At 35.7% G+C, this 12,677-nt stretch overlaps 1 protein-coding gene across 5 annotated transcripts in view; it reads left to right on the top strand.

The window, feature by feature from the left end:
- Positions 1-12,677, top strand: part of LOC123306487 (epidermal growth factor receptor substrate 15-like 1) — a 39,114-nt gene that overhangs the window by 19,705 nt on the left and 6,732 nt on the right. For 3 of the 5 annotated variants that reach the window (XM_044888517.1, XM_044888520.1, XM_044888521.1), the window contains exons 8-15: positions 539-691; positions 782-871; positions 1,033-1,095; positions 2,367-2,564; positions 4,489-4,677; positions 4,751-4,903; positions 11,582-11,654; positions 11,849-11,919. In XM_044888517.1, the coding sequence (XP_044744452.1) occupies positions 539-691; positions 782-871; positions 1,033-1,095; positions 2,367-2,564; positions 4,489-4,677; positions 4,751-4,903; positions 11,582-11,654; positions 11,849-11,919 (990 nt within the window). The remainder of the gene's footprint in view (positions 1-538; positions 692-781; positions 872-1,032; positions 1,096-2,366; positions 2,565-4,488; positions 4,678-4,750; positions 4,904-11,581; positions 11,655-11,848; positions 11,920-12,677) is intronic. The other 2 variants (XM_044888518.1, XM_044888519.1) reach the window with 2 other exon arrangements.

Raw genomic sequence — 12,677 nt, 5'->3', positions numbered from 1 at the left:
GGATGATTGCTTGAAAATCGATGTCCTACAGGGGAACAAATACAGTGGAAGGGTTGTGTTATTTTTTAATTTTGAATTCGATTATTTAAAGAGATATCTTGAGAGGATCTCTGAGAGTTAAGCGATGAAAAATAGTATTAAATGTTTGGGATGATGGCTTCAATTAAAAAATTGACTGGTATATCGCTATACGCCTCAATTACTTCCAAGGAATCCAAACATTCATTTCTTTCATCGTTTTTCTCAACCACATACGGTTTCCTCAAGTCATTTTCCACCCTACGGGCTTCTAGGTGATATGAATCTGCAAAGCGGGGTGACAGCCTCCATTTTTTTGAATAATATTTCTTGCATGTTTGCGACATTTTCTATATTTCAGTTTTATCTAAATTCTACGGGGATGTTTTGTCATAACGTGTGTATGTGTTTTGGAGAATTACTGATGCTATGGTTGAAAGTACATAAGTGAAATGCGATGTTTTGCGAATTTTTTCATTGCAAATTTCAACATTACTCAACGAAATATCATTATTTGCAGGAAAACAATAATACTAAATATTCGAATCCAGAATTAGAAATGATAAGTAAGGACATAGAGCAATTAAGTAAAGAACGCCTGAGCTTAGAAACAGACATTACTCAGAAGGAAGCAGATATTCGAATCAAGAAGAGCGAAATCACAAGTTTACAGGTATGATGAATATATACTTCGATGTAACATAATGCATAATGTACTTTCATTAGCACGATAACATAATGAGTTTTCCACATTTTGTTACAGAGTGAACTCGACACATTAGCGGCAACTCTGAAACAACTGGAAAATCAGAAAGGTGAAGCACAGAAAAGGCTAAATGACCTCAAGGCACAGGTGATTTCTCGTAGAATTTTCATTATTTTGCTTCTCGCAGTAACATGTATTTGAAGCTTGCTAATGCACATTTCGCACTTTTTTTCCCTATTTTTCCTCTTTGAATCATATCTTTCTCGTTTTCAAGCATGATTTTTGCATATGGTTTTTATTATTGTTAGAGTTCAGAGAATGACATTCAGTTAGTGGAGCTTACACAACAAATTGAGGAGAAGGAAATTAGTGTAAGTAGTTTTTAGATTTTAGTTACCAGTCCTCTATACAACTTTTTTGAAACACTGCTGATGAATAAAATCACTGGCAAAATTTGTATTAAATTGATGAAGTACATAGATGTCGTCTATTGAGAAATTTAATTAGTAAAGCCACCGTTATGCACTAGCACCAAGCTTATCTCTAAAAAATCAGTTTCAATGACTCGTTAAGTACAATACTAATGAGCAAGCATAATAGTTAATAGATTTGTAGTAAATATTTGGTATATATTGAAAATGAATTCAAATTCAAAATATTTCAATAGTGGGCTCGATTTTGTCACCTTAATTCACAAGGTGAGTTTCTGACTTATTATAGTTTCAACATCTCAAGCTCATTGGAATCACATAATTTTTTTGCTCTATTTTTATTCAGCTAAAAACTAAAAAGATGCCTCTCAGGAATGAATCTCATTAACGGGAACGAAACTGTCGTGTAGGATTATTATTATTATTAATACATATAATTAAGTCTACACTAGCAAGAGTCAAATATATTAAGACGTTTCGAAAATATCGAGGAATTTGTTTTTTATTTGCAGCACATCTAAACAGGGCGTTACGAATGCTTTTGAAATCACAAGAATTGTTGAGAATGGCCACCTCCAGCTGGGTTACAAGAGGGCATAATAGACCTCGAGGTGGCAGTGTAATGAAATCCTCTAAATCAAAGATTCAAAGAACTAAGAAATTAATATCCGGAATTTGTTCGCAATGTTTTTGTTTTTTCAACGCTGTATATACAAAATTATTTTCCCATGAAAGCATACAAATTAAAGATCACCCGCGCCTAAATGGCTGCTGTAAGGTTTTTTTAACTGGTAACAAAAAGGCACATTAAGACACGGGAACCTACGTCACTAGAAAAATAGATTAACTCACAAGAAAAAAATACAGGGAAGGTAAAGATACGGAATGAAGATGAAATAAGCATACTAAATTCGCAACTAGGCATATAAAGTCCAGACTCATCTTGTGTAGTATAATTAGACACATGTCGACAAAATTGATACCTGCATTTCAGGGCAACAATATTTTCATTTATTCCACCAGGTACTGCACCTAACTTTCATTTCATATCAATGGATATGGGAATCGGTAGAGTATTATTTTTTTCGTGCTATTGCTGCATTGGTGGAGGTAACATTATGTAGTGTACGGTCTTTTTTGCATGCATAAGTAGATATTTCAATTCGCCTTTTCAGACAAAACGAACTGAATACACTGGGGTTGGTTTATAGGTAGATAAACTGAGGACACAAGCTTCTGAGCAAGCGGCTACGGTGTCAGCACAAGAATCTGAATTGAATAGCAAAAAACAACAGCTTGAAGGATTGAAGCAAGAAGAGGAGCGTTTGGAAAAGGAACTGGCTGAAAGTACTAATACCTTAGATAACTTAACTACTTCTATGCAAGATTCTCAATTGAATATCAGTCAGGTAATTTTTTTCATCCCAATCTACTCTTATGTATTCCAGTCTGAATACCGCCCTCTTTTTTCGTAATATGACTTAAATTATCAAAATCTTCCACATCCTGTATGGAAGAATTGGAATGAAAATTTTCCACAAGACAGCGTTACTCAACTACTCTGGGACAGGTTTGGTATAATATTCTAAATGAACTATTAGAATATTCACGTTCAATTTAATTTTGAGTATGAGAATTCTTCTTGAAATTTGTGATGACATCATTTCATCAGGTTGGATTTGGGGATGTTTAAATTCTTAGGCATGAATAAAAAGGGAACAATGTTTTAACTAATACTATTAATTTTCGGATTTAGCCATATTGAGTTGAAAATAATTGAAACCAGAATTGAATCCGCCCATATTAGGCAGATCAGTATCACATATTGTATTTCTTTCTTATCATGGAGCTTACATATTCTAGGTGTTTCCTTCAGAGGTGAGTTTTTTTTTGCAGAAGGTAGAACAAATTACACCATTTCACAGAAAGTCGCTTACATTAATTATCAAATTTTGGTACGGAAAAATGGTACGGACTGAGCTGTCATTGCTTACAATGACATTTGCTTGGGGTCATTCGATTAACATATTGTTTCAATGGTATAGAACAATTGGGTCACGATACTGCAATTGCTTGTGAAATTGTTCGTTGTCAAGTTCTCAGTTCTCAGTGATTTTAAATTTTTTTTTACCCCGCTTATAACTTCGAATATATGCTAATGGAAAGTTTTTGGAAAGCCAAGAGTTTACCTCAATCAGATATCGGTTATGAAATCCGAATTTTGTTCAAAAACATTCTGCCACAGATTAATGCGGTTCGAATTCTATATTCTCGTCCTTTTATTTAATGAACAGTTTGCAATATCATCTTGAGGACTTGATTTGGAAAAAAGATTAAAAACCTTTTTTATGATAGCCGACATGCCGAACGTTTATGGGTTCTTTTTTGGGGTTACATTTAGAATACAGAAACAAGAAAACTCAAATATATGGAAAAATAAGGGCACAAATCAGGAACAAAAATAGAAAACGCAATAATAATTAGCCAGGTTAACCTTACCAAGGATGCCGTAACAATAAAAACAATTGAATATACAATGCTAGTCAATAAACAAAAACTACTATCTACTTCACTTTCTTTCTTCTCCCTTATTTCCTTTTTTCTTCTGGCATCATAGGTGAAGTTCATCTGACTAATGATTTTTCCTTTAGGGGACATATTTTGGGCCACCAAAAATAAAGCGAAACTTGGAGGGAAAAGCTAGGATAATCCTACTTGGCTACCTTTTGTAGGAATTGCATCCCTATTGTGCGTTTTTTTCCTAATATGATTGTCGATATGATCTTAGGACTGGCCTGATAAGTCCATTTGTAGAAATCAACTAAATGCGTGAAAATGTAGATGTAGAACAACTTTCAAAGTTTCTTCCTTTTTGTGAAATTGGACTACTTTGAATTCCAACCTCGAACCGTACTTTAAAGGGATCCAAATTCGATGTCCTGTGAAGAGATCTCGGGAAGTAGATAAGCTTGAACAAAACAGATGACACGAAGTCTGCAGGAATATACAGGGTGTAGAATTCGAATCAAAAAAATCAAGGGTGTTTCGTGCTAAATCGCAAGTATAGAAGTAACAGAATATTGGGCACTACATGCCATGCAATTTCTCAGAAAAAATGATAAATATCGTCGTTTTGTAGATATTCACTTGGTTCCACACTTTATGCCAACCTGTATGATGATTGAAAAACGACTTTATTGTTCAGATCTTGCAGTAATGAACAGGGAACGTTGCTGCAAGCTAATTTGTACAAATAGCTTTATCTAACAAAAGCACGTTGAAAACTTTAGTTGATTGGAATCTTCATATAACTCAAACTTTTTTGTTTTACAGGCGAAAGCTCTTCAAACTCAACTCGAGGAGCAAACAAGACAATTATCCGACGCCATTAAGTCTTGTGAGACGGCAATAAATTCTAATGATGCTACCCTGGTTCCCGATACTACACTCAGAATTAATCCTGATTTCAGGAATTCCAGAGAAGCTAATCTTCGACTGATGAACGATACAAATGGAGAACATGTAAGTTATTCTTGAACATTTCATTTATAAGGGATGCACATTAGTCGATAATTCATTCGAATCTTCTGTTCAGATGAAAGTTAATTTTCTTTCACCGGATAGAGTAACTAAGTCCTTTCAACAAATCAAATCAAGAGACTACACTCTTCACTCTACCAATCCATTCTATCCAATAAATTATTCTTTATGTCTGGATGATGTATGCACACAAATTTGGCAGAGTTTTGTAAGTTATTATCAGTGAGTGTATTCAAACCCTGAGTTCAAACTAAAAAATCCACTGTGTTATTGAGTTCGAAACTAATTTCCTCGAATATAGTTAGAAAAAATTAAATATTAGAAAATTATTTTATTTTGTAGTGATGAAATCATGAAATTTAGAAACAAATAAAACTGCACTAAATACATAGCAACCAATTGTTGTAATAGCAATGTTTGCTTTGAGTGGCTTCACAAACGCTTGGCACAAGAGAGTTTCGATGTAGCTCAGTACATAATAAACCCTGAAAATATAAGATTCGCGCAGCTGAACATGCTTTTTCATGCACCTTACCTCAGACCAGTATTCTAACACTTTTTCCACTTATTGAAATGGAAATGGATTTTCAACTCTGGTTAATTCATAAAATTCTCTCCCCTGTTTATAAAAGAGTAGCAGATTATAAGAAAAAAAAATCTTCGAGGCGATGCGATTAAATATCCATTATTGATTTTTGCGAAGGCTGTGGATTCCTGTGGATTGAATAATAGCAAAAAAAGCAAAAAGGGAAGGGAGAGTATGAGTGTGCAATGTCTAGTGACATTCTTACTCGTTCACAATTTCATGAGATTTTTGGACAATGTTGGGGTCCTTCTGTAGATAGGTTTTCTATCAACTCAATCGAGTGACGATGTAGTCTTTCTTGGTAGGTGGTTGAGGTGGATCGTATAATTTTGGATATGTATGGCATCTGGAGGTCAAGAATTATTTGGTTAGTGACATACCATGAAGCATTGGCTATCAAGCGAAGTGTTTTAGACTGAAACCTTCGGAGGATGTTCCTTATAGCTTGGCACTGCCCCACCGTTGTATACCATAGGTGCGTTCGGTCATTAGACTCTATCATCACTTTTTGTTCCGAGTCGTTCGGGCATGCAGTTTCAGAACAAAAAGTGTCAATAGTTGTCGTTCGTTCTAGACGGAGTAGAGTTTTCGGAATCTACGAAGTCCCAGCTTCGGAGGTGGGGCGCGAAAGGAGGTTCTGTAGAAGTAGGGTTATGAAACGAGACAAACCAAAAAAACAACTTATAAACAGACTATTGATAAAACTGTAGAATTTCTGGTCGGCACTGAGAATGATCTATTCATATAAATTTTCGAACAAATCGCATTCAAATTCTAATTTTTCCCCCGATTTTTGTGGTTGACACTTGTGATTAGTTTATTCATAAATTGACAATTTGTACAGGATCCACTGACACCAGCTGATCTGTGATGAAATTCTAGTTCGCCTCTCACCTATGTTTACAGGCCGAACGTAGCCCATGAATCCAGATGGGTTTAAGATCCGCCTTACTTAGCAGCAGTTTGTTCTGGATACTTAGTTTTGATCTTTTACCTATAATCTAGTGCATTTTTCGAATATTCATATCGAGCTTTTTTCTTTTAGCTTAGATATGTTCCTTCCACCTGAGGCGCTGGTCCAAGTGCAATCCAAGGTATTTAACATTTGTCCTTGTTGGTATAGTAAATCCATTAAGGGTTAATCTGAGACAGGTGTTGATACCTGTAGTAAAAACTACTTGTGTCGTTGTGTCGATTTGCTATGGTTTAATGTCATCCATAAGGTTTATACCAATTATTCCATTTATCAAAATGTTCTTGGACATTTTTTTGTTTCTCTAGGAGATATCCGGATCATCATTGGAAGATAATATTGCAACGCCATTTGCGAATGCTGATAAAGTTATTTCGCATGCTTCCGTCATATCGGCGGTGTAGAATGAGTACAGATATGGCCCTAAGACACTACATTGTGGTACTCCAGACTTAATGGACAGATAATCTGACAGGGTGTGCAGTTTTTGTCAGTAGGGTTGACTTCAAGATTAGGTAGTACTTGTTCAGTTTTGCTTTAATCCTATACAATAATCCTTATTGCGTGTGATTGCTTTTTTCAAGGGAGTGATTGCTAATCACATTGGCGGAAGCCAAATTGATAATAACAGGAAGGAGATTTGCTGATTGTTCATCCGGTTGGTTTTGACCAGCATTCTCGAAGATTTTTCTGGGAATTAAAAGGAGACTTAACGGTCTATATGATGCTGTTCGTTTCATAGGATTGTAAATAAGCCCAAATTCAGCATGCGATTGAGGATGGTGGTTAGATGTAGGGGTGTGCTGACAGCAGTGGCGGCTGGTCTGTGAGGGCTATAGGGCTACAGCCCCCCCATACAAGAAATCAATCCTTTTATCAGTGGCGGCTCGTGATCTAGTTCACTAGGGGGCTACTTTTAGAATAATAATAAAAATATGAAATTTTAAAACCAGTTTTCCGCAAAATTTGATGCAATTTATAATTCTTTTTACAAAGGGCAGGATTTAGAGATTTGAAGCATCTTAATGAAAATATTAAGAAGCATGAGCTATCTGCCAAGCATGTTAATTGTTCGACAAAATTAGCTTTTCTGGTTTCGACTACTATCGCTGCTCAATTAGATTCAGCTTACCGGAATAATATTATTAATCACAACGAGCAAGTAGATAAGAACAGGTATGTTTTAAAAAGAATTATAAATTGCATCAAATTTTGCGGAAAACTGGTTTTAAAATTTCATATTTTTATTCTTATTCCAAAAGTAGCCCCCTAGTGAACTAGATCACGAGCCGCCACTGGCTGACAGCTTTGGGAATTTCTCTCTTGATCCAGGGGGTAGCGTGCCAAACTGCCTGTATTGTTTCTGTGAAATGTTTAGTAGCTTCATCTATTTCTATTGATTCTTTCATGGTCCTGTTGCAGTTTAGTTTTGTATTTATGCAGGTCCCAATTGGTGTGTTTTGTCACCCATTTTGGTGGAGTGCCTACTTTAACAGGCGAGTTATTAAGGTTCATGACACCAGGCTAATTAACCCAATAACCTGAGTTTTTTTTTTCAGAAAAATACTATTCTAATTGAATAAACATTCTTTATAGAGTGTACAAGACAAAAACGACTCAATTTCTGTTTGTAAATTGTATGGTTTTTGTTTGAGAAAAATGGTGTTACATATATGTAACGCTAATAGCTACAGTTACTGAGAAATAAAATAGATTTGCCAGTGAAATTTGCGTTACATATGTGTAACACTAGCTTATTATGGGTTAATAAATTCCACTTGAGACGCTATTAAGATGACGGCTTGATAGGTTTTGGAAACGTCAAATTTTAAGTGTGGTTGGACCCTGACTCAAGATGTGAACTGAAAGTAATTTCTCTCTTATGGTTCCAAAAATCTTTTAATATGGTATTATCTATAGGAGAACGTTCCAAGACACCCCAGAGCCTCTGAATCGGTACCGTATCATAGGCTCTGGTCAAGTCCACGAAGAGTAGATGAACTTCCCTATTAGTCGCTACTTTTTTCTCATTCAACTGCATCAAGCTAAAGATATGATCAATGCAGGATCTACCAGCACGGAATCCAGCCTGCTGTTCTATTTCTTGAGGACCATATTCTTCCTCGACAATATTTCTCAATACTTTTCCGTACAGGCGACTCATGGTACTCGTGACTGATATACCTCTATAGTTCTCACAGTTGTCGCGTGGCCCTTTTTTATAGATGGATGTTATCCAGGTTTCCTTCCAACATGGTGGAATTTTGTCTCCGTTCACGTATCGAGTGAGAAGCTCTTGGAGGTGTTTGATTAATTTATTTGTTCCGCTTTTCAAAAGCTCAGCAGGTAGACTCTCCGGTCCTGCAGCTTTTTTATTTTTCAGGGATTTTATAGCTTTTCTTATCATATCCTCAGTAACATCTATGTGTTGTCCCTGTATGCTGTACTTTTTTGGAGAAGTGCTTGTGTATTCTTGCCTATCTTCTGCAAGTTCTTTGGAGTAGTGTTTTAGCCAAGCATCCATCCGAATTGGCGATATTCGGGTTTTATTGGATGAATTAGATCTAAGCGATTTTATTATTTTCCACGCCTCGGAGGATCTTGTACCGCCTATGAAGGAATCCAGTTCTCTCAGTTTATTTTCCCAAGTCTCGTTTTTACTATGATTAATTAATTTCTTATAGTCTGTTTGCAACTTTTTATATAAGAGTTTATCGTTTGGGTTTTTACTACTTAGCCACAGTTTATATGCTTCCTGTTTTTTTGTTCTATGTTCTTCAAGACTTGCATTCCATATGATATTACTATTCTGTGTTGTATGGTGTCTACTCTTTAGACCAATAGCTTCGCATGCCGCAGAGTGTATCGACTCAGTTATGTGCTTGTACAGATGTTCCGTCTCCTGCGTAAGATACTCGTCCTTCAGTTTATCATCAAGTCTAGACTGGTAAAGCTTCCTGGTACTCTCGTCATACAGACCACAAAGGTTGTATTTGATTTGATCTATTTTTTGATCGTGTGGTTGATTCTCTATCCTACAACTGTTAGTTTTGAACGGAATTTGTAATCTTGATATGAGGATGTGGTGATCTGATCCACACTCTATACCTCTGTATACTCTGGTGTCTTTAACACGCCATCTTGTTTTTTGTCCTATTATGGCATAATCAATGATGGATCTCAAGCCTCTTGTATTTTGATACCACGTGTATTTATGTATGTTTTTGTGTTGAAAGAAGCCATTTAGTATTTTAAGTTCATGTTCTTTGCACATATCTATTAGTCGCTGGCCGTTATTATTCAATGTTTCCTCACCGTATTTGCCAACCACACAATCGTTGTCCCTGCTCCCTGTTCGAGCATTGAAGTCTCCGAGTAGTAGAATCTCTCGTTTAGTTCCTACTTCAGCGATTGTGTCTCCAAGTAAGTCATAGAACTCATCTTTCTCGGTTTGGTTTGCGTCTTCGTTGGGAGCATACACACCTATAAGCGATACTCTGTGTCCCCGTATCTCAAGATTTGCTGTAACAATTCTCTCATTTATTGCCTTCCAACTACTGAGCCATTTCTGGTATCTTTGATTTATTATAATTGAGACTCCTTTGCATGCTCTGTTTGATTTTGGTACTCCGCTGTAAATGTGTATATAGCCGGCATTATATTCGACTCCATTTCCCTTCTTTTTAGTTTCTGATAGTACTGCCATGTCAATCTCCGCTTGCTGCAACCCCTTAAGTACATCTTCAGTTTTTGTTCTCAATCCCTGAACGTTCCAGGTTCCAAAAATCATTTCCTTATTCCGTTTCCGTGGTCTTTTCCCTTTATATCCGTCCAATTTCCGAGGCTGTATACTAGGATTTTTAGCACAAAAGTTGTTTTACAAGTAATGAGTAGCTAACCCATTGCCTTAACCCCCAACCTGGAGGGCCAGGTAATTTGTCGTCAAGGTTGTCTTCCTCTAGTCTTTGATGAACCAACATCCTCCTGCAAGACAGCAGCTTTGCCGTACCCTGGCAGGGGCCCTAACAGGGTGCTATCATCCGGGCCAGATGAACCCTGTTTTTTTTTTTCGAGGTTGTTACTCCTCCCCCTCCTCCTTTCTCCTCTCTTTTGCGGAGACCCCAGGCTTGGGACTGGTATAGCGGAGTTTAGTTCACAGTTCACAGCTTGAGTCGTGAATTTTTCAAACGGTCGTGGTTTGATACAGAACGGCCTCTGTGAACAGCCGACTGTCAGTTCTGAATCAAACATTACGACACTTCGAACGCAAATATTGAATTGCGCATGCTCTGTACAGTTCGGGACAGTTTGGGACTACTCTACGAACAAACTTATGGAATCCATGGAGGACGTAGTCAATTACCACAATAAAATCGATCACTTCGACGAACAAGAATGTAATATGACATCTCTCTTCGTTCGAGATCGAAAAATCTTCTACGTTACTCTCCATTGCAAGCCGCAGTGATGAAAAAATATCGAGCAAAAATGAAAATTAATTTTTCTTTTCATTTTGTATTCTCAACTTGAGTTTCTCCTTCGAGAGATGAAATCTTCAAAGAAGATAACCAACATTAACTCTCTTCAAGCTACTGCATAATATTACGTGTCAATAATTCAATTTTCTTCCATAGCAAAAATAAATATATTTAAAAACTGATCTCTTTCCATGTGTGTATTTTCCATGCAAATATCCAGATTAAGTATGCCTTCAATCAGTTTGTATAAACGTCAATTGTGATAATTGAAGGCATACTAAATCTAATTATTTGCATGGAAAATACACACATGGAAAGAGATCAGTTTTTAAATATATTTTATTTTTGCTATGGAAGAAAATTGAATTATTGGCATTTAATATTATGCAGTAGCTTGAAGAGAGTTAATGTTAGTTATCTTCTTTGGCTAAAGGTTGAATACGTTATATCAGTTGAAGATTTCAAAAAAATTGAATGGAGCATATATCTCCATTTTCACTTTATCAAATTGACGTGACATTTAAGAAATTAAATTTTACCCTTATCGATGGGTGAGTATCGAGTAGCCACACAAACTTGAAATCTGGGATTATCTTGTTGATTCGTTTGATGTCAATAATTATTCTTCTCATGTGTAGAATCATTCGTTTCTTCGCTCAACTACTATTATTTTATATGTTCTCACAGGCGTCAAAAAAATTAATATGTTATCAGACATTAAAATTTTCTGCTTTCTTTGAGTGCTAATTCATTTTTTTTAAATCTGCATGCGTTTTGTTTTCTTTAGGAACCCTCTTCTCAAATCATTCTCCCTATTTATCAGTTGTTAGTAATTTAATTTTGTTCCAGAATTTCAGTGATGATCCATTTTCGAATAAAAGTAGGAAAACTTCCGGATTTGAAAAAGACCCATTTCAAAGTGGTGAGTGTAATGATAATTCACATCAATAATAATTGTTAAATAGTGTTTTATATTTAATTTATTTTTCCATCAATGAATTACAGAGAAAGTCGAGCTCGATTAGAAATAGTCATTAATGAAATATAAAATGCACAATACAAACATTAATGAATTACAAAAATTCGCAAGAAAATATGACAGTTTATTTTTTACAGATCCATTCAAGAATTCTAATGCTTTCGGCTCATCAGATGCCTTCAGTGCTACATTTGGGTCTTCAGTGCAGGTAATATTATATAATATAATTATTTGATTCTACTAGTTACTACTAATAATTACTTCCTTAGATAAAGTATAAGTGGATGATACATTTCATGTTGTAATATCGATCTTTTTGATTTGAAATACACTACTCAACAATTTATTTCGGGAATATTTGCTTCAAGATGTTTATTTTGATAAGATAATATGTTCAGGTGATATTTTCGGTTTTTTCAGAAAAGAATGGGAGAGATTTATAAAAAAAAATTAATTGAAAATATGAAAAATTTTAGGCTTGAATAATGGAGAAAAATTAAATAAATAAAGAGAAAATTGAAAGTCTACACTCTACTGTCCAGACATCTCTGCCCAGATATGCTCAGTCACCGTCTTAGAGCCTGATTAGAAATTAGAACTCCTGTTAGTGATTTATTGAGCCGAATATATGGAATTCCTCCTAGCATTGGTTATCAAAAGGCGATCTTGAGCAACTGTGGTACTGCGACTTACAACACTTCGCGGAACATTCAACCGCAACATTCAAGTTGCACAGGAGAGAAACGTCTTCTCGGCAGGATTGATGCATCTATATTGTTTTTATTTCTGCAATTATTGTCAATTCAAAACGAACTTATGCGTTAAAATGAGAAATAACGTGCTTAGCAACAAATACTACATGTTTTTTAGACATTTTCGATTTTGTTTGATACTAAGAAAATCGAGTATATTCGAAGATGCAAACCCCATTGACAACCACGAAAAAAAACGTTGCAGGTCTTCCGC

This window comes from Coccinella septempunctata, chromosome 2, assembly GCF_907165205.1.
Source record: "Coccinella septempunctata chromosome 2, icCocSept1.1, whole genome shotgun sequence".
Taxonomy (NCBI): domain Eukaryota; kingdom Metazoa; phylum Arthropoda; class Insecta; order Coleoptera; family Coccinellidae; genus Coccinella; species Coccinella septempunctata.
The sequence above is the reverse complement of the archived record's forward strand: the minus strand, read 5'-3'. Positions and strand labels throughout refer to the sequence as shown.